At 40.7% G+C, this 23,481-nt stretch overlaps 1 protein-coding gene across 2 annotated transcripts in view; it reads right to left on the bottom strand.

Annotated features, from left to right (window-relative positions):
• Positions 1–61: 61 nt before the first annotated feature.
• Positions 62–23,481, bottom strand: part of prkar2aa (protein kinase, cAMP-dependent, regulatory, type II, alpha A) — a 45,618-nt gene continuing 22,198 nt past the window's right edge. For both annotated transcript variants that reach the window (XM_044351255.1, XM_044351256.1), the window contains exons 3-11: positions 14,207–14,242; positions 10,252–10,388; positions 8,860–8,966; positions 5,189–5,330; positions 4,519–4,620; positions 4,012–4,086; positions 3,656–3,721; positions 3,078–3,216; positions 62–986 (exon numbers count right to left, since the gene is read on the bottom strand). In XM_044351255.1, the coding sequence (XP_044207190.1) occupies positions 862–986; positions 3,078–3,216; positions 3,656–3,721; positions 4,012–4,086; positions 4,519–4,620; positions 5,189–5,330; positions 8,860–8,966; positions 10,252–10,388; positions 14,207–14,242 (929 nt within the window). In that variant the 3' untranslated portion in view covers positions 62–861. The remainder of the gene's footprint in view (positions 987–3,077; positions 3,217–3,655; positions 3,722–4,011; positions 4,087–4,518; positions 4,621–5,188; positions 5,331–8,859; positions 8,967–10,251; positions 10,389–14,206; positions 14,243–23,481) is intronic.

The following is a 23,481-nucleotide window of genomic DNA, read 5'->3' as shown; positions in this document are numbered from 1 at the left end:
GTTTCTAAAACTTATGTCTTCTTTAAACTTTTCTCTCTTTTTTTTTTGCCTTTTTGATTCATTTTCCTTTTCAGAGATTTTTTAAAGTTTGTCGTCTCCATTTTACCACAATGTGTCCGTTTTTGCAAATGTGGTTGTCTATGTGTTCTTGAGTATCTGTATTTGTACCCCTGTGTGTGTGAGTGTGTGCGTGTTTGTGTGTGTGTGTGTGTTGATGTGTCCTTGGCTGAGGCTTGTTGGAACAACTTTGAGTTGTTTAAGTGCTCATGTGAACGCAAAGCCTGCACATATGAAGCATGATGATGTGTTTTTGTTTTGTTTTTTTTTTTTAAACATGTGTATGGAGTGTGTGTGTGTATTGTGTGTGTTTTATGTCCTTACGCTGCTTTTCCTGTATTAAGGTCATTGCAGCAAAGACATTCATACTGAGAGGTTGACGTTGGCTCAAGCAACAAGGTGTGTGGCCTTTAGCTAACTCTGTGTGTGCATCAACTAAGTGAGCTTATCAAGGAGTGTGTTGAGCTAGTATGTGCACAAGGGTGAGCAGACTAAGTCAAGTGGGCGTCTCTCAGTGCCTACATAGGTGTATGTGTGTGTGTTCATGTATGTGTGTGAGTAAGTGATATACTGTTTAAGGGCTTATGTACCTGCAGGTGAGCCAAGTACAATTTCCCATCTGTTTGCACGGTCTGTGTAAAGCTTATGAGTCTGTGTAACCACTGCGTGATGTGAGAGAGGACATATGTCTGTTTGTCTGTGTGTGTGTGTGTGTGTGCGCGCATCTGTGTGTGTGTGTGTGTGTGTGTGTGTGTGTGTGTGTGTGTGTGTGTAATAGAAGGCACGGAGGGTGGTGTGGGAGGCTCAGTCTCTCAGGTCCATGCTGGAGCCGAACAGGGCCACCAGCTGCTCTTCATAGTGGGCGATGTTCCTCTTCATGATCTCCTTACAGGAGCCCAGGAGGCGCTCAAACGCCTGCACATCTATTACTGCAGAGGGAAAGAGAGAGAGAGAGAGAGAGAGAGAGAGAGATGTTGGATGTGTCTGTGTACAGTCATCTTAGTTGGTGAGGTATTAAAATGTCAAACCAAATTAAAACAATCCACTGGGCGCGTTGCGATTGGCTAAAATGTTTAATACATATAAAATGACCACTTTGTCATCCCATTTATGGCTGAAGATTCTGATGAGTCCCTGGGGTTTTCAAACCACACAACATGGTAAAAAACTTGGCTCACCCAGAGGGAGAGAATGATAAAACATCTACTGAGCAATAAATATCTTTTTCACAGCATTCCTTCTTTGACTTGTCAAAGAAGGGAAAAAACACTGGTGGAACCGACAACACTGACAATGGCTCAGTTCCACTCAAGTAAGCCCTACTGGTGAATCATCATGCACTATACCGGGATCATGAATTTGGAAAAACTAAATGGGATTCAGCCATCATTAATGTCATTAATTGCGTCTGTGCTTTTGCTGCTTTGAGATGTCAAAACGTCCGCTGTGAAAAAGGTTTGTTGTCGATGAGGTTAGGAGCAGTGACGAGTGTATAGATTTGTACCCTGGTGAGAACAGACCCCCCGCAGATATGATGCAGCGTGCTAAAGAGCGGCGTCCAGCGATCACTCTTTTACAGTGGAAAACACACGGTTGTGACAATCAGAAGGAACATGTTTAAGACACGAGATGGATGGATGCAAAGAGGCTCAGTCCAAACAATCCAGACCCTGGACATCACACTCAAAAAAAATAAGTGAATAAATAAAAATAAAAACTGAGATGTCCTCTCATCTCTCAGCGTGTGTGGCATCTCCATGGAGATAAATGCTCAGGCTTTTCCTCTTTCAGCATCAGAACCCAATTTAACATTTGGATCAACAGTGAAATCTTTTCGGTGCAACAACAAGTTAAGCAGATTGTTTTCATTCGTGCTTGGAAATTTGTTGTTGGACATGGAGTACTTCAAACAGAATATGTTGCTGCACAACGGCTCAGTGACATTTTTCTCTCCTCAAAGCCGAGCAGCTGTTCAAAGCTGTTTACTGCACTGAACAGGAAGTACACTGAAAGACAAGACAGACAGGTAATGGAGTATTCCGACTGCGTGCGTGGTTATTAAATAAATAAAAACTGTGATTAGAGGTAAAAAAAAAAAAAGAAGCTTAAACACACAACACAGCAGAGAGAGGAGAGGTGAGCAGCTGTTTAAAATCCTTTGTTGGTTTTCAGCAGTGAAGAGCTTCTCATCCACTGTAGACCCTGAATCAGTGCGCCGCTTTAAAAGCAAAATAACCGAGCAGCCTTCAATCAACAAAACGAGCGGACGAGATGAAGAGCCAGACACCAATTGTGAATTAATCAAAACTCAAATACCACTTGATATCTCATAACAAACTACTTGTAACATTTCAATTAGTGGAAAATGAATACCATGGACACAGTTGTGGAGTTGAGTGGTTTAAATATTGCTTATTAACTGCTTTCAATTTCATGTAAAATTTAACTATACACCAAGGATTTACTGAACCCTGTAAACGATGGCTTTATTTAATCCCAGAGCTCTTAAATAAGGACCAGCTGGAAACTTGCCTTCCTCACACACTGCAGCCTGACAACAGTAATCAATATATAAACTGGATCCAACCCAGAAAGAAAATGTGTGCGTTATGTGTAAGACATGAACATTTATATTATCAAAATGAGCTTAAAAATAAATAAAAATCTTTACACGATTCTGTACTATCACCTTATTAAATTCTCCCTGCTTTTTTTTTTCCCTCCTCATCAGAATTTAACAACTTGCTGTACAAACTTTGAAAATGAGATGAATGATCTTAAAGCAACACATACAGCACCAACTCCAGCAGGGATCATCTCATTATTCTACAGACAAAAAGGTGGTGTAATCATAAAAAAACACGATTCACACAGGAGCTTTAAATGCAGATATCACATTCTCCCCTATAATGTTGAAATAAAACTACTGTAAATGAAAATCCAACTTTTATTATCATCATCATGAGCATCAATGCTGACATTCGTGTTAAACGAGTGTGTCGGAGTGTATTTCATCTTACCCAAACACTTGACATCTCCAACTGCGTAGGCTGAGGCGGCCCGGGGCTTGTTAGTGACCAAGGCCAGCTCCCCAAAGTACTGACCCCTGCTACAGCGCGTTAACTCCACCTCCGCATTGTCTGCATGGTCCGCCTTCGTCTTCAGGGTGAGAGGGAGGAGAGGATTAAAGGTTAGGAACCACTAGCGTCTCGTTGTCCCCCCACCCGCCCCCCTCCAAGCAAGCAAGAGACACTCAGCGGCTGAGCAGAACATAGTGATTCCAGCTGTTGCTAGGCAAAACCAAGGTGTTTAATTGTGAGTGTTGGTTGTCAGTGTCAAAATGTTCTGCAGAGACGCTACCTGGTAGCAGAATATAATCAGCTATTACATTGGGGCATGTTCCTGAGACAATAAAGGCATTTTCAGAAAATTGAACAGACAGAGAAGTGACAGCTGGAAAAAAATGTAGAGTAGGAGGAGAGATTTATTCATCTACATGGGTCTCTGAGGGATGCATCGTGAAATAAATAAACCTCCAGATTTACATCCTTAAATTCAAGATGCAGAGTAGTGAAATACAAAACTGAAGATATCTTACTTTACTCTTCATCATGATCTTGACCTCCCCAGATTCTATGATGTAGAAGCAGTCAGCCTTGTCTCCCTGCGGACGAAGAAAACAGACAAAGTTATAAATACACTACAAAAAGACGACATACTGTACTGTTTACATAGCAAGCAAGTGTTGATAATATACCGTCTGTCCTCTAATCCTATTTAAGACAAAGCCACTATTTGTTTTAAATAAACTAGAATACCTGAGATCACTTTCACAAGTCTTGAGGCTACTGATGCCTTCATATAACACTTTTGATTCAGTAACATACTGTCTGTGTGTACGCTACCCAATTGCAGTCATGCTCTCCTAGTATGAAACAGAATAAATGGTCTCACCTGTATGATGATGCGCTCACCATCTGAGAACTGCTTGGCTCCTAATACATCCACTATCTTCATCCTCTCTGTTGCCTGGACAGAAATAGAGGGCGGAAGAGAGAGAGGTCGAGGGAAGAGGAATAATGAGATAAAGTGTGGGAGCAGAGAGAATTGTTTCACTGACTACACAGGCAGATTACGGCCACGTAAACTCCTTAACCTCCTTATCTTCTCTACTCTGCTTTTGCTCGGCTAAAGCTTTCACCGCATTTCTGTGTCTTGTACATTTTAAGCTTGGTGATGCAAAAAAAGGGGCGTTGTGGGGAAATAGTTTGGATGGAGTAAGCATGAAAATCCATTCGTAGCTGTCATCTGAAGTAAATATACAGTTTCTTAGAGTAAAACAGAACTTTTTTCATTATACACTAGCTTCACAGTTGAGGTTGCTGCACTGTGTAGCGCTGCAAAGGGAAAGAGCCGAAAACTGCTGGAGCCAGTGAGAGGATTTTCCACAACTAAACTCACCTCAAGTGATTTGAGTAAGGGCACAGACTCAATGAAACACTCGTACATCCTCCTCTTCTTGGCATTGGCCTTCACAATGAGTCTACGAAATGTGGCACGATCCTAGGGAGAACAAACACGAGTAAACAAACGCTTCCTAAAAGCGGATCCTCTCAAACAGTGTGGCTGTCGCCGGTCTTTCTCTGCTCGGCCACAGGGAGGAGCTGCAGCAGTGTGAAGCATCAGAGCAGAGCATCAGCTCCATTCATAGATAACAAAACTCCATTCTTAACATGTCTGAGCAGCATAGCTCAATGTACTGTATTTGGTAACAGAAACCTGCTCACAACACAATCCTAGGGAGACAACTGGAGGGAAATACAGTTTTTAACTGAGCTTTTACGATTTTTAAAAGGTGATAATGATAGAAAAAGACTAACAGAGCAATATTAAAAAAAAGTGGTGCTGATTAAAATGTGACTGAAAACATCTAGTTGACAAATTGGACCATAAATGACTTAAAATGACTGAAAAAAACCTCCAGATGATAAAGAAATGTTTTACTTTGACAGGAGTGTGTTTACTTAAACTCCCCAGAGTATCACAACATCACATTCAAATCTACAGATATTTCTGGTTTTACAGTTTGTGTGTGTGTGTGTGTGTGTTCGTCTGTTTGTGTGGTTCTTACCAATCCCCATAGCGCCCCCTCTTGGGTGGCGATGATGGTGGCAGCGCGTGGCGTGTTGTACATGAGTGCCAGCTCCCCGAAGCTGCCCTTATTGTTATACTGACCCACGCATGTTCCCGATACCACTATGTCAAACACACCCCTGGAGAGAGGGAGAGAGGGAGAGAGAGAGAGAGAGAGAGAGAGAGAGAGAGAGAGAGAGAGAGAGAGAGAGAGAGAGAGAGAGAGAGAGAGAGAGAGAGAGAGAGAGAGAGAGAGAGAGAGAGAGAGAGAGAGAGAGAGAGAGAGAGAGAGAGAGAGAGAGAGAGAGAGAGAGAGAAGAGAGTGAGTTAAGGAAATATAAAAACAAATAAACAGCAAACTGGGAAAAGAGAAAAAAGAATTACTTCCAAATGGGAACACAGAGAAAAAAAACCAAACAATTAATTTCACCTCTTAACAAAAGTTAAGTGGTGATCAGTGTTTTTCCAATTGACCTAGTGACTCATTTACTCAATAGACATCTAATTACACATTATCTGTAGCCTCCGGACAGTAACCTCTGTCAGTTTGGCACACTTAGTGAGCAAATCATTCACTCTCTGTTTGTGTGGGTGCACTAGTGTGTGTAATTGTGCGAATATTTATTTTTAAAAGAGATGTTTCTCATACATTTGCAAATTCTTCACTGTAACAATATACAGTCCAAAAAGGCGAGAACAGTTTAGCTTCTCTGAGCACATTTTCTCCATGTACAGTATCAAAAAGTGTTTGCGTGTGCGGTTAATGTTTCAGCAGAGCAGCTCGGTGTCCCTGTCCCTCTATATCTATCTATCTATCTATCTATCTATCTATCTATCTATCTATCTATCTATCTATCTATCTATCTATCTATATGTCTATCTATCTATCTATCTATCCATCCATCTATTTATCTATCTATCTATCTATCTATCTATGAGGATTGAACCTGAGGAAGGTAATTTGCAGCGTCGAGTTGATCAGCAGGATTATCCAGTCACTTTGTGAGATAGCCTGTCCTTCTATTGGCTGCGTAGTGGGGCTAAAACCCTTGTCGCTTGTGGCGTATTAACTTAGATTGACTGGATTACCATGACGATGGGGACAATGGGGACGATGGGGACGATGATCACTTGTGTTGCCGGCGGTTAAGCAAACGATTTAGACACTGTTTAAAATACTGGTCTGTTCCCTCTTAATGGCAGACACTGAGCAGGTGTGAAAGCTGTGAAGACTTGAGCCAAGACGGCCAGATATACTGTGAAAGAAAGGGCGGATTTTCTTTAAATTAATCATTTTTACTTCTGGAATAAGACAGACAAGTAAGTGTTGAGGAAGTTTAGTCAGAATTTTTGAGGTTTTGCTAAGACTGGAATATGGCTGGTATATTTCATTCCACTGTCACAGGAGAACAAAAAGGATGTTCCTCCCTTCCTTCAGTGGATGTGTGCATGATAAGGATTTTCCCTGCCCAGTAAACCCTCGGGCAGAGCCTTATGTGATTTGTAAGCTCCTGTTTCTGTAAGACAGAACATGCAACATCTTAATATCAACAAATATTTAAAAAAAAAAAAAAAGGAATTCATCTTGGATCGCGTGCTTCACAGTCATTTTCAAAACAACTGAGACATATCAGCAGTGTTGGAAAAAAATGCTAACACTGAAATCTGTGATAAAAAAACCGATGCAAGATCAAGTGGCTTAAGGATTTAAAAGCTGAGATGCAGAAATAAATCCAGCTAGATAGCTCACCTATCAGTACTGGATAGTAATGAAATGATTATGCTTGTTGAGGAACGCGTGTATAAAATCTAGTGATGACATTTGGTTGAAGCATCAACATATATAACATTTAACTTCTGTGGTTACATTACTGCAGCTTCAAACATGCGTCAGCCAATCAGAACTGACGACCAAATGATCCTTCTCAAATTATATACCTCACCCTTCTCATTATATTTGTCCTCCTCATCCCCAAGGGCTTCTGAGTGATTTCCATTTTACTTCCTGCCTTCAAGGCTTGAGAACGGGTTTGTTTAGATTTGTTTACTTTTGTTTATGAAGGGCGCTTCTTCTCATACAGAAGCACACGGGACAGCTAGATGTTTAGATGATACAGTTATGCCTTCGGTCTCTTTTTATGTCTTACGAAATCGTCGAAGTGTACCATTTCAGAGTCAGCTGACAGCAGAGACAACCACATCTGTTACGTCGGTGGCTAACAGGATGACAGGAACGCAGAGGAGATAGATAGAAGTGGTTCGGCGACATAATGAAAAGTTTAAATATAAAACAGAACAGAACTTCATCCTGTTTTCTTTCCTGCTTTTCTTTTTCTTTTACGTTTATCCCTCCATCTCTGTGTGTCCATACTCATGCCCCACCCTTATGGTGACATTAGCCACCACCTACATTTTTTTTTTTTTTGACCAGGGAAAACCCCGGGACAGTATATGTCCAGGCAGGCGTGCTGCTCTTAAAGGTCATCGAATGTCTCATGCACAGGGAGCCCGCTGGGTTAGAAAGTGTGTATGCAGATGGAAAGATAGCACACAACAAGTGGAACTAAACTGAACTGTGCTGGACTGATATGTGCAATGCCAAGAATGAATAGAGGCCAGGGTGGGATAAACAAAGACCAGCCACCAGCCAAACACTGGCAGCTCTGTTCTCTCTTTGGTAACAGAGGTTAAAAACCGCCATCATGAGGTGGTGCTGAGTGCTAAGTAATCGCTTGGGCTGGTAAATAAAGTAAATGACTGTAGCGGATGAAGAAATGTTAATTCCTCTCAGTGCAGTTTTGGGGATTATTGTCGAAGTTTATCAAAGTTGCCTCTATTTAAAAAAAAAAAATCAACTCAACATTAAAACCTACAACATTAATATTTCACCTTTTTATACCCTTCAAGCGCCTTGAAGGGAACGTTACTGTAGCGATAAACACACCTGTCTGCAGCTTGATTAAATAGTAATAATAAAATGTGTCAGTTTACACATCAAAGATGATACGGAGGCTCATTTTAATGTTGTAACACTTTACACCAGCCAAGGCTACAAAACCTGCTCTGCAAAGGCCTGTGTACAAAGCAAGAGTTTACAAAAGCAATACGGCAGGAAAACTACACACATGGCCTCCAGGCACTGCAACATAAACCCAACCGAACTGTAAAGATTAGCGATACAACCACACTGTTGTAAATCTCTGAGATGAGTAGCGCTCGACACCATTAGTCCTCTATTATTTATTGCATTTCAACACAAACGCCGGGTAATTAAAGCAACGTTTTTGAAACTTTTAAATTGTTGTTGTTGCCACTGTGTCAGATTCAACTGTGCGGTTATTTTTGAGTCTGTAATTGATGGTGTTGTATTTGAATGCAATATATTTTAAAGTGTTTCTAATATTTTTTACTCTTCTGTGTATGTAAGTAAGGTGAACAAAACATCGGTAAATCTTTTAAATACAATGCAGTTTAATTCAAGACCATCACAACAGACAAACAGACAAAATATGCACACGGGTGTTAGTTTTTTGCAGTAACCGTGCAGCAAAACATTATCTCTAGCCTTTCTGTTATGTAAGCTCACTAAAACAGACGTACATAATCTAAATAAACAAATCGACCCGGTGTTAACGATCCACCTTTAAAGCTGTTGTGTCTGCCTCCTACCTCTCTATGACGTAGAAGTTGTCTCCATCGTCTCCCTGGTCGATGACGTGCTCCTGGGGCTGAACCCGTAACTCAAACATGGCATCCAGCACCTCTGAGAACTGCTCCTGGATGGGGGACGAGAGAAAGGACGTCAGACACGAATAAGGAGGAGAAACGAGGAGTAAGAGTGGAAATGTTATGAGAGCATATTGCTCATGTGAGTGCTGCTCCTAAAGGGGCACGAGATGACACATAATTATCCCCGCAGAGAAATTGTGTGAGAGTGTAGTTGGGACACACTTTCCTAGAATGGGAAAGTGTGTCCCAACTTTTGACTGGTACTGTATGCCATTTTTTTCTTTTTCCCCCATGATGGCGAAGTCATGATCCGCCCTAGTCTGCCTCTGATTGGCTAGTACTCGTTGCCTTCGTTGGTTGGGTTGGTTAGGTTGGTTAGGTTTAGGCATGAGGAGTGAGATTGTTTAGGGTTAGGGTAAGAATATCAGGGTAAGCCAATCAGAGGCAGAGTAGGGCAGGTCATGACTTCACCATCCTAGGAAAAAAAACAAAACGCGTAGTGTACACAGGGGGAAAGGGGAGAAGGAGAGGGGAGATGTTGTTTTTCATATCATGACACTTTCTCCATGTTTCCACAGGATATGCAATTTCAAGATGGTCTTGCTGCCTCTGGGGTTTGAGTCCATTATAATGACATAAATTTACCATTGCACATGCCAAGTGCTGCATGGTTCACAATGGGAACAGACATATGTTTTAAAAAATAAAAATGAACTCTAAGCCAAAACAAATGTGGATAAATCAAGCAAAGCAACATCAAACAGACATATAACAGTTGATTTTTGACAACTTGATTTTTGGAAAACAGGCGAGACAATCTATTATTAATCTATTATGTTGTTATACCCAAATATAGGAGCGTACAATCAGAACACAGTATCACGGGCTACTATAACTGCAGTTTTGTAGCCAATAAGACAAGCAGATTAATCTGTCTAGATGTTGTATTGGTTGATGATCCTACAAACACATGCCAAGATGTTTGACAAGCGCACTGAAGCTGTTCTGGATGCTTCACACCTTTCTGCACATGTTGGTTTATCCTTTCATCTGTAACTCATCCATCAGGGTGCAAAATAAAGTTTCTTTTCCACCAGCCAAATGGCAAGTGAATGTTCAAATTTTTACCAACCACTGCACAGAGTACCATTGTTTTTTGGCTGGTGAGTGAAGCAAATCTACCAGCCACTTGCATATTTTACCAGCATTTGGCTGGTGGCTGGTGCTAATTTTGTGCCCTGTTAAATATGTGCAGAAATATCTGTGTAGAAATAGTTTAGTGTGTTGCTGTGTGGGTGTGTGTATACGTGATTTCCTGTTTGTTTTATTTACAGGTTCTAGTGTTTTGAAGATTAGGATGTCTCGGCAGGCCTCCTGCAGTCTGCAGCGCTGCTCATCTGTTTTTGGGTGAACCACTCTGGGCTCCGTGTCATCGTCGTCGTCGTCTGGGTTGAACGCCTCCGCACACACTGGAAGGAAGACATGTAAACACAGGTTACACACAGTGTTAACACGCCCTGTGTGATTACAATGTAATTAGACAGAGCTATCAATCCAGGTAAGAAAATATTATGTGTGATATGGAGACGTTTAGAGACGCAGTAAGACAGAAAAAATAACTACAAATGGAAATGAATGAGTTTTGAATGACAGACTGGCTTCTCCAAAGTTTGGCACCGTTAAAAACTATGTATGTGTAGAGAAAGTAACTGGTCCAGTCTTGATTTTTCCCAGTGCACCTTGTATATTTAAAAGTTGCCTCTGCCTCTACCATAAGGCAGATATCCATCACAGTGATGACAACTTTAATGTGTGTGAAGATGTGTTTTAATATTAAGAGTGACAGTTTGTAACTTTGTTTTTGAAAGGTGCTACATAAATAAAGTTATTAATATTTAAATCCTATCTTGACGCAATCTGGACACGGGATGCTTAAGGTTTAAAAGTCATGTTTATGTTTTAAGCACACACACAAAGAAAGATAAACACACAAAGCAGACCAGCAAAGAAAACACAAACACACATTCAAACTGTGTACAGGGAAAGGCAAGATGTTACACAAGCACAAACACACACACACACACACACACACACACACACACACACACACACACACACACACACACAAGCAGAGAAGAAGATATTGTATAACACAAAATGAGGCGATGTCCTGCAGGAGAAGGGAACAGAGGACATCATTACTGCAGGACACTGGAGGAGCCCAGAAGTGAGGAAATGACACATGCACAGCGACATGTTTTAGCACACTGGATAACAAACACTGACAAGGTCATTTCAAATTGTCAGTGTGTGTCTGGGTTTCCTCCACTGTAAGGACGCACTCCAACTCTCACATGACATTTACCGCAAAACACATAGACGTGTGTGTGTGTGTGTGTGTGTGTGTGTGTGTGTGTGTGTGAGCGATCAGGAGTGTAACGTCTTATCTCTCAGCATTCATACCAATCATGTTTAAAGCCATGTGACCTCTGGAGTGTGAATGTGTTCACTATTTTAGTTGAGCTCGATCAGGCAGGTAAATACAACGGACCGAGTAAAAAGAAGTCTCAGTGATCTGCCAACCGGAATGTGATGTCATTAATTTGGGGGTGAGACACCCAAACTGAAGAGTTTTATGAGTATGAAGACACACAGATATTGACATTCGATAGCCAAAAGTTGTAGGCAAACCAGTCTGGACTGCTTGTATTCAGCTCTGTGTTTTGTTTTTTTTCACTAGTATGAACACCGTTTAAGATCAGTTAAGGCAGAGAGTACAGGCAGGTCCATCATGCTCAGCATAAGTTTCTGGTATCAGATTTGTTTGTTTTCCCTCATGCTGCCAAAACCTCTATGAACCCCTGGCAAGATGACAAGATGCCAAAACAGCAGCCAATAAACAAGCTGCTTGTGAGTCGTCTATGTGCGTTTTGTTGACAAGCCCTAGTTCACTTGTTACAGGGCGGAGTGATCAAATCGAATGCAAATATGTAATCAAGTCATCATTTCTACCGCGGTTTCAGCCAAAGAAAATAAATTATAGATGTGACGGTGCCTCGGTTTCTCGTGTGAGAAATCAGATTCCTCCTCCCTGAGTGTGGAGTGCATGAGGCCGTCTACTTTCAGACACTATACTGATTTTTCTTCTACATGTCTTAATGAATTTGTCCCATGTTATCTTCTCAAGACCCATCACAGGTTTAGCCCATTACGACATTTGGACAACTCGTCATGTCAACTGGAAAACCACCATCCAGTCTAATGTTGACAACACCTTGAACCCTAATGATTTCAACCGCGAGTCAGGATCTCAACCAGCCCCTGTTTACACCTTCCATTAACATGCGTCTCGGGTGATCCAATCATAATTGGACAGTTTTAAGTACAGCTGTGAATGCACCAGAGACGCGTTGAAGAATGCATTGAGATCCAATCACTCAGACCACATCCTGAGGTGGTCTGTGCCACATGTGGCCACATTCATTTAGCAGTGTAAACGCAATGTGTCCTGGGCCACATTGAAGGACCGCCTACTCAACTGACATCTTCTATTTTCCTGCAGACTAGGCACAGGATATCCACTGCTGCCTCCTGGTCCAAAGCTGTGTTCAACTTTTTTGATAACAGGAAAAAGAAATGAAATACTGTAAACTGAAATACAGTTTTTCATGTTTCCCTAACCTGTTTTCCTCTCTCTCTCTCTTTCATATATATTATATATATAAATAAAATACATAATGATTTGCTTTAGAAGTCACTGAAGGTTGACAGATCACTGTGCCTCTGATACAATGGATGCCTCCTTGTATGACTGTTGGAAATTGTTGCAAATGGTGAGTGTAGAGAGAGGCCCCTGCATTACCTCAGAGAAACTGATACCTGAATGCTCAGTTTTTGTTGAGAATACAGCTTTGTCTGTTGATTCAATTATGCTGTATTTTTTTGAAGCAGAAGTTATTGAAAGTATTGTATTAAACATTATGTTGTTAACATACAGTATGGAGGAGCAAAAGTTAACCTTACAATGTAATCCCACACCAGTTGAGTCAACACCTCTCTGACAGCGTCAACAACTGTTGTACTGGATTGCAGTACAATGAACACAGGTTTCTATATTTAAAGTAAAGCTTATTATTACATCTTATCCTGCACATTTGACACAAAAAAAAAAAAAAAAAAAAAAAAAAAAAAAACACCAAAAGAAATTGGCTTGAAAAACAAGGCAGATCACAGAGTTCCTTTACTCTTTATTTAAAATTAAAGGTGATAAAGGTTTGGGTTTTCCTTTAAGCTTTCAGAAGCTTTCTTCCCTTGGGAGAAAATCAAATTTGTGTCCCTGAGAAAACACTACACATATAAAGAATGAAAACAAATTCCAAATGAAAATAACTTTGTATAACTTACAAACTATAAATGGGAATCTTTTTCAACAGTACTGAAAAAGGACCTTTGTAGTAACATCTCTGGGTAACACGATGAGCGTCGCAGTGACACTCTATCTTTGTTGTTATATTAACACCATTTCTCCTCAGGGCTCAGAAAGGATCATTATGTCTAACAACATTACTGCTACAAAAGAAAGTCTGCTTGTACCACACAATTTCACACATTTTCATCTACACTGAAACTTCAAACCACTTTGTTTACTACGTCATAACAACGAGGGACTCTGTACAACCCGTTGTTACAGGAAACAGCACAACAAAGTTGAACAAATGAACACCACATATGCACCTTTATGACACTGTGGTATAGACAGCAGGGTCAACAATGACAGTGGTAAAGATAAACATCAGCTGACACACCCAGAGCCTAATCAAAGTGCAGCGCTCTGTGACGGCTGACGACATTCAATTACTCATATGTAAACACTAGATGGGTACGACGGAGCGTGAGAAAACAAGAGCACTGTACACATAAGACCACAGACACCAACACAGACGCGCTTAACTCAAAACACGCTGCGGTGGCACTTCTTAATACTGTGTTTTACATGCACGACATACGCAAATACATTCATTATCAAAACACTGCCTGAGCGCTGTTTGACATCAACGACAAGAGAGACGCACACAAATCAGTAAATCTACCACTTGGCCTCAAAAGCTTCTGGCATGCATGACCCACACAATAACGCACACACTAGCTGCGGGTGAGCCACTTAACCAGTGATGTATGTAATGCTGTCCCCGGTGTGAATTACACTTAAGGGACGTGACGTCAAACACATGCATACACACACACACATACATACATGCTAGTGATCACACACACTCGAACATCTCACCTGACACTCTCCTGTTGAATCTGCTCGGCGGTGGAGCTGTGGAGAGAAAGAGAGAGAGGTGAAATTAACATCATTGTTTTTACATAATGACATTTAATGCAATTTTGTGATTGCTTTGAAATCCTCATTACCATTATCTGCACTGAACAGACGGTGTTCATAACAATAATTGAAGTGAAAGAAAACAGGGGGAGAAAAAAAAAAGGGACAAAAAAAGGCTGAGAGTCAGAATGACAGCCAGCAAACAGATAAAGGCAACAAGAGGTGAAGAGATAAAAAGTAGGACATGCTGAAAGAGACGCGTAGTAAGACAGAGAGAGACGGAGCGTAACCGGGGAAAAAAAAAAAAAGACTGAGCTAACAGATGAATTGAGAAAGAGCGTTTCACTATTGCAAAAATATTCTCTTTATACACATGAATGCTACTGTGAACAGCGGCTACAACCTCCAACCTCGTCAGACACACACACACACACACACACACAAACCCCCACACACACACACACACACACACACAAACCCACACACACACACACAAACCCACACACACACACACACACACACACACCTTCTTTCTAATAAATGCTAATATTTTAATATAACTGCAAATTGTAATCTAATAAAACAAAACATGACCACAGTCAGCGGAAATAATCACACAATTATTGCCTGAAGCCAGACAGATATGAACGGATTAACAAATAACTTAATAAAAGCCCTCATATTTACAAGTAGGATATTTATTAGAAATAATCTATGTGAAAAAGGAAAAGATGAAAGGGTAATGACTGGTATGTTGTCATCAAATCCGTTACACCGTGGCTACATTACAACATGTCCCATTAAATATAATTAATTAGGCTGTCTGAACCAGCAATGCGTTTCTTTCCCCAAATGTTGACAGATGCCCTGTCTTTATTTTTGATGCCTGTGTCAACTATTCCTGGTCTCTATCTTCAGCATAAAGAGATCCACAGTTTGTTTATGTTTTAACTTAACTTATGTTCTACAGTGTAGCCAGCCTCAAGCTGTTGCGATGCACTGTGTGGATGCACAGATGCTGTTGGGACACTGTTAATGTTCCTAAGCCAACAGGATGGTACATTTGATGTCTTTTCTGCTTTAAAATTCATCATTTGAGCACTCAAAACAGCAGGCACCTGCCCTGCTGAAGTGTCTCAACATAGCACCAGGAGAACTGTTGTGTAGCGGGCGTGATCTCTAACTCCCCTAGTAGAGATTTTGAGTATTTTAAATACATTCAAATAAAGGAAAATATCTCTGTAAAAAGCCTGTCTTTACAGAGCCCTGCTCATTCCTGCTGCTGTTCTTTCAGACCCGTCATCTTGGTCAGGACCCTGTAATCGAAAAATAAAATATCCTTCCTTTACAAAAAAAACAAAAAACAAAACATAGCTTATCGCACTGTTAACTTACTCAGAACCTAAACATTGTGCCAATTGTGTTTACATTCACATTAATACTCACATATTATTCAAGATACTAATCTATTAAAATGTTGGGCCATGAGAACATCACATGCCTCTTACACTAGGCCAGAAGCGCTCATACGCTGATTAGTAACGTGAGATCTAAATATAACAACTGGTGAGAGACGCTTATATCACCCGGGATTGAATAGCATATAGCCTAAATTTATTATCCTATTATGAGAGTAATGGTTCTATAGAAATATCCGGAATAGGCCTGTCACTTTTTATTCTAAATTTGAACTTTCATACGAATGTGGGGAAAATGTAAGAATTGAACTGTAACGACCAGTTCCAATTAAAAATGTGCAGTCTTTTAACGCAACAGACCGTTTGAAGTAGATTTGACCTATCACATGCTCTTTGACCTATCAGTAAACTAAGCTAATGAATAAAAATGGAGGACAATAACAAACAAAGCCGCAATGATCGGATAATCACGACGCCAAAGCATCTCAGAAGTAGTGTGTGGAAGTATTTTGGGGGCTACATCACATCGTAGATCAAAAAATTACCAACACAGATGAGGCTGTTTGCCTCACTCTACAACGACAACAAATCTGAGGATTTACCAGCTAGCTTACCACACGAGTGAGGCAGCGTCAAACGAGCGGAGCAGCGTCACCTCTACAATCTCAAGACACACAGTGCACTTGTAGGACACCACAAGGGAAAATATAAAGACTGTAGACTCTGACCAGTAACAGATGGACATCACAGTAAATTACTTTGTTCGAATTTGACTTTTTGAAATAGTGACAGCCTTGATCCAGAATGTTCCACGCATAGATGCAAACAAATGTTTCTTGTTATATGCATTAATATTCTTTAGGTTAGCGGGTAACTAGTCCTATGCTGTTCAAAAGTCTAGTCTCTTTTCTGCTGCTTATCCAGGCTAATGCAGAGCAATCACTTCTATTTGCTTGCTGGTGTTAGACCCTCACTGCAGCTGCCCCACTTGCTGAGCCTCATGAGTACAGGCCATGACTCCTGCCTCTTGCCTGCAAGCTGTCCTCCCAGATCTGGGTTCAGGGAGGGACCAGGGAGGCCCTGAGGCGAGATGACTCTTGCCCATCTTGCCCGATTTATAAAGTTAGTTTGCTAGTGAAATATTGAGGTTGTATGTATGTAAAAGCAAAAGCTGTAAATGCTGTATGTCTAACATCGATTTGAAGTAATTAATAGAAGAGCTTTAATATTTATGTCAGAAATAATTTCACATGCCACCAAACACAGGAAAAACATCCTCCTGGAAATATCTAAACAGCAGCTGTAATTGAGTTTAATTTCTGGTCATGATTTCAGTGCTGTGCACTCGACACCAGGCAGTATTCATCAGAGTAGAGGCTGCCTGGGAGGACACTGCTGGATGTGAATATGCATCAGGGATAATAAAGAGGCAGGTCAAAAGAAAATGAACTGCGTGCATGAGGGAGAAATGAAAGAGCAGTTTATGTACATGTGCGGGTGTGTACTTACAGTATGTACGGTTGTGCATTTGTGTGACTGTTTGTGTCTTTAGGGGCTTCCGGACCCAGTGTTTTTACAGTGTGTGTGTGTGTGTGTGTGTGTGTGTGTGCGTGTGTGTGTGTGTGTCCTTGTGAATGTGTGTAACAGGGTGTTCATTTACGCACAAAGAGGGTGAGGTCAATGTCCTAAACACCTGCTTTCTAACACTGGGCTGTTACTAGCCAGCATAGACATGGCTCACTGCTGCCACACATATATACACATACACACACATACACAGTGTGTGTCCATTGCTACCTTATTACCATCCTGTCAGAGCCCATTAGATCTAGACTGTGAAGACAGGAGCCTGGGGGAAGCTCACACATACACACCACTTTCCCCAGTCACCTGGGGAGATGGGCTGAGTTTAACACTCTACTCTCCATGGCGATCACTCTTATTATCACTCAACACAGATGAAATCACACGATGGTCTCTGCAACATGGCTACTGCCACACCGACATTTGTAGCATTTGCAAGTGGAAATGTTACAAAAAAGTATCTCTTTCAAGGGAATTTCCTAGAACAGTAAGGTAAATGGTTGAAAGACAGCACATAGGGAAAACTCAGAGTGACCTCTGCATTTGTACTCTTATTTGTATCTAAGTGTTAATTCTCACATACATTCCACACTTTCAGAGTCATATGGCTTCAACTTTACCTACCTGAACTCTCAGTCTGCCTGCCCAAATACAACTACCAAATGAGTTACAACTCAAAAAGTCTTAAACACCAGCTGGACTTGACCTTAGCAGATAATGATTTCCCTGTGGGTTAGGTATATTCTGACAATTACCCAATCAAAGCAAAGCAAAACAATGGCTCTGCGAAACAAGCTCCTAAACAGCAGCCTGTTTGGCTGGCTCTACACAATGCAGTGGCATGTAATGTCTTCTCAGAAGACTGGATGGTGAATCTAACATTGTTAATGTTGGTTGAAACAGGAAACAGGAAGAAGATCCATTCTAATTTTGTCAGCACTGGCTGACAGAAGGGCCCAGTAAATTACAGACAATATTTGACACAAAACCAATATTTGGGACGAAGACAAATAAATGTCTTAAGAGGATGGATACAAGAGACTTTAAATGTATCATAAAAAGCATAATTTAAACATCTTATTTTATTATTATTATTTTATTTTATTTTTATTTTTAACATCACCTACTTAGGGCTGTGTGATATGACCAAAATCTCATATCCTGATATAGGTCATTTTATATCCTGATAACGATACATATCATGATATCGCAGAGTGTAGATGTGGTCTCCAGTACTTCACCTGGTTCATTGTCTCTCCTTTACTCATATTTTTGCAGCGATATTCATTTAATCTTCTAAGCGTATTTTAGAGGATTGCTGAATTAGATATTCAATAGGTAGTGGTTAGCTGCTGAATACAGCATGTTAAGAACCACATACAAGCCATATTATATATGATATTTGTACAGAACGTAGGCTTAAATTAAAAATATATATGCAGAGGTTTATAGTCAATGTAGTGCCATTCACTGCTCATTTTTAACTAGATGGCATAATGCTGGAGGTCACTGATAATTTAGGCATTACATTGAGGAAATGGAGAATTGTGGGTCTTCCCTCTAGTGTGGCTCGGATGTAACATTTGCATGTGGAGGGTTGCACCATGAAACAACAAACCTGTTTCACTGTAACTCAGTAAGTTACAAAAGTAAGTAAGTTACTAAAACTAATTTCAAATTAACACAAGCAGCCATCTCTGGGCATTAAAAAAATCTCAATATTTTCATTTAGACCAGTCTATGCACCTGAATCTGTGTCTATAACTATGCATCTGTGGGTCATGTCTCAGGGTAGGACTTACTTAGTGAATAGCTTTCATTTTTAACCACTCAATTGATTTTTTTAGGATGGAAAGCAATCTCCAAAACATGTTTGGTTGCCTGCCAACAAGACTGGCAGACAACCCTACCAGCTACAGCCAAAATGGAGCAGGAAATGAGCAACTGAGTCAATTCTTTGACCTGTCATGGTCTCCCTTTATTTCTTTCTTTTACTTAAACCCCATCCAAGTACTTATAGGGTATAGCCAGTACTGTGGAAATATGATTACAATGCCACTGCTCTTTAAACTATCAAAATATTATTTTTGCTCATAGCAAAGACAGTAAAACACATGATGGACTTGGATAACATCACAGGCCACTAAAACATAAAAAAACACATGTTTATATTTAATCCAACATCAGCTGTTGTTGTTGTTTCATAGGAATTCTGTGTAAGTAAGTATTAGAGATACTCTCCCATGACTTCAATGCTATTCTCAGTTCCTCCACCGTCTGTCATTTATTGTATACCTCGCCCCCTCAGCTGTCTCAAAGGAACAGACCTTCCTCCCCCGTATTGCTCCCAAAGCTTCATGACTCCTCTCCCTCCCTTCATCCTCTCTATTGCATCTGAGTCTGGCTTCTTACTTTCTCTCTTTAACTTCAAGACATCAGACCTCAGTCCTTTGGAGTTGGCTATCGGGAGTCAAAAGCTGACAGATACAAAACGGAGACTGAGGTGTATTACCTGATACTATTTTGAATGTCCGCTGTTCAGTTCAGTGTCAATATAGTATTCGATGTCTTAGCCACTTTAAAAAGTCTACATCCAAATAGCAGTAGTTAGTAGCCTTGTATTAAGGTTGTTAACACTACTAAACACTTCAGGAGACAACTACCATCATGCATACACTGAAATGCTACTCATACTGGATTTTCTTGGGTTTGTCTACTTACGTAAGGATGTAAGAAACATGTAATGCCAACATGAATGAACAACCATGTCAACGCAGTGACTAGAATCACAATTACAGAAACAGCTCTGCTTTTATATCTAACCATGACAGTTTGTCTTTGAATGAAGACTGAGCTGAGGCTTCTTCCCAAATAGTAACCAAATCAGCTATTTTTATAGAGCTTTCCCTTCCATCTGTCCTGTTGTAATCTATTCTAAAAACAACGACTTATTGAAAGGTATAAAAATACATTTATTAATCTTATACCTATGCACAGTTTGTGATAAGTTAAACATGTAACACCACCGAGGTGCTTTAAAGAGGTAAATTCCTAGAAATCATGGTAGCACCTGGAAATATAGTGAGAATTATCATTCTGGTGACCTTGTTTTTATTATTCATTTCACTCACTTATTCCACTTTTTTTTTTTATGTTTCCTTCAATACAATCTCCCTCCCCTCCAAAACTATTATCAGCAACATAACCACCTACCAGGAGGACACATTCCAAACTGCTTAAAATGATTTGTTTTGATCCAAGCCAAACCCATGAACAGGTCAGATCCCTGCAGGTACCGCAGCACGTAGGCACAAAGACCGACAAAATCACACACACACACACACACACACAAAATTGAACATCTACACATAGACCCAAACAAAGCGGGTCATGCATGAAACACTGACTAGTTGTGTTTCAGTGAAAATGTATAAAATCACTCATCTTTCTACTATTTGTTATACTGGCTTATAGTCTATATTTTGCTCTGTATGGATGCTTTTACATCTTTGTTGTTTTGTTTTATTTATGTATTTATTAATTATAAAGACAGTTAGGATAGTGAGACAGGAAACAAGGGAAGAGAGAGGGGTGTGGCATGTAAAAACGGTCCCCCTGCCAGGAACTGAACCGTGGACACTGCAGTTATATTGTATGCGACTAGACCATCAGGCCACCAGGGCGCCCCATTGTATACATAACTTATATATTATAGTTATGTTGTTATGTACTCTACATTGTATTTCAAGTTAATGGCGGTTGTGGGGTTATTCTTGTTTTGGTTCCATGCTTTTGCTGTTTGGGCTCAAGGTTTAAGTTACTTTACAAATTGCAGCTCTCAAACTTTACCGAAGCAACAACAGGTGAGTCACCTGAACACATTAGCTCCATGTTTGTGGGGAAATAAGCATGAGCCACAGGCAAAAGTCAAGAAAACAGAATAAACACCAGTGTGTATAATAAATTTACTTGTGTGTGTTGCTTTTTGGGGGGTAAACTAGTGTGATCAGCACATGCAAAATGTATCATGTATTGTCTCCATCAGTCACATAAAATGCAGCCAATAGTAGGTGGACATAATAAAAAATGTGTGTGTGCACGTGCTTTTGTGTGTTTCGATGTGTGGGTGCATAAGTCTGAGTGTGCAAAGTGTGAAGTGCTCTCCCTACAGTCATGTGGCTGGGTGGTGGTGGTGGTGATGGTGATGGTGGCTGTATCAAGTGTACGCCTGAAGTTGCCTTGGCAACCTAAAACAAAGAGGATCTCATCACCATAACAACACTACCCCCTTCACCCTCCACCCCTCCCCCCGTCATCCACCTCCCTTCTCCTCTATCCAGCTTGTAACAAGTGGTAGACCATCCCTCCTTCCCCCCCTCCCTCCTCCTCCTCTCTCACATTCTCTTTCTATCTCTCTCCATCCTTCCCTATACACCCACTCACTGCCATAACAGCATTAACAGATGGAGAGAAGAGAGATACAGGGGGAGAGAAAAGGAGAGAGGGTAGGACAGAGGGAGAACCAGAGGGGGAGAAACAAAAGGACAAGCCAGAAGGGGCGACAGAGTGAGATCTCTGGCAATGTGAAAAAAAAGAAATATACAGAGACAGTGAGAGGAAAAAGACATGATAGCAAATGCCAGTATGATGGCAGGGATGAGGAGTAAGCTACTGCTGATATAGAAAAAGAAAGGAGAGATAAAGAAAAAGGGGACAGTTGGAAAGAAAGCAAAATGGCTACAGATGTGTATATATACAGAGAGAGAAACAGACACTGGATAAGAGGATGACTATAGCATATCATAACTAGTGATTCAGGAAAAAAAAAAGGTAAAGAAACAAACACAAAGAGAGAGAGATAATCACTGAGGCAGAGAGAGTGAGAGACCCCATTGAGTGAATAAGTGAATAAGAAAAAAAAGGGAGCAATTCATCCGTCCCTGCCTGGTGTTTTAGATTGATTTCCCTTACAGTCATTCTCAGTGTGTGCTTGTCCGTCTGTGCGGCCTGTCGATACATCGGGGCCAGTTAGCTGGAGGGGAGACCGAAGCATGAATGTGGCCACCCCGCCTCATACACTTCAAATTTCAATATTTTACATTTTGCTATTTTTACTTTAACAAAATGGCTACAGAGTGGTTAGACTGGTAAGATGGATGAGACAGAGTGGAACAGATGAATAGAAACACATGACAAAAAGACAGATCTGGCGCCACAGTTAGCGAGGATTAAATGAACCCTAACCTAAACTGCGGAAGCGACTGCCGGCTGTCAAGTGGGATAGCTAAAGGAAAATAGGTGACATAAATTAAGTTTGGACAGGTCTGTTATTTGTCTGCCCACCTGTTGCTGCTCACACCTCCCTGGTTTCCCTCTAACCACTCTGCTTCCTGGAATAGAAAGCAGTGAAACGCAGGAAAATTTTGGCTTTTAAAAAAGGACAAGTCTGTCCATTACATTAGCCACTTTGGCAGCGGGTCAACCACCATTTGGAGCCTATTCGACAGAATGAATTTGGCAGAATATATAGTGACAGGGGCTGGATCATGTTTGGGGATGGGTGCGCTGCTGGCAGCTTCCTCAGCCCATCTCTGAAAATAGTAATGTAGACTATGAATGGCGCCTGGATATTCATTTGTTGCATTAAAATGTGGAAGATTTAGCACTTTGACGTCCTGATTCTTAAATTTCAATACACGCACGGATTGTCTTGTTAGAATAATTAATTTTAGACACCAAATATTAAATAAACACAAGCTTTGTGAGGAGTGGAGGCACAGATTCATGACTTCAGCACCTGACTCAGGGAAATTCTGTCACCTAAATGGCCAATTTGTGTCCATTTTGAACGTGAGGGGACAGTTCAGGTCATTTATTGTTCTTTCATATTTCCATGATTCTCAGTCACGTCCAGGGCACGGTGGTAACTTTTATTTACTGTAGATTTAATTTATTTCTTACATTTTATACATGCTTGTTAGTTCATTTTTATCAATGCAAAGCTTTGCTTGGTCGCCTCCATTTTATATCATTAGAGTGAATGAATACTTGAGGAGTTTTGTGGCTGCTGGTGAGATGAAGCGAGCAATTTACAGACCTTCTCTTGTTCACATGTGGCATGTGGCTTCTTGACATTTTAAAGACTAAATGATTAATCAAGTTACAGTAACACTCTCGGTAGTTTCTCTACCTTCCTCCAACTCTTCCCCTTTCTCTCCCCTCATCTATCCA

Source organism: Thunnus albacares, chromosome 5, assembly GCF_914725855.1.
Source record: "Thunnus albacares chromosome 5, fThuAlb1.1, whole genome shotgun sequence".
In the NCBI taxonomy this organism is placed as follows: Eukaryota; Metazoa; Chordata; class Actinopteri; order Scombriformes; family Scombridae; genus Thunnus; species Thunnus albacares.
This window is presented reverse-complemented; position numbering and strand designations above follow the sequence as displayed.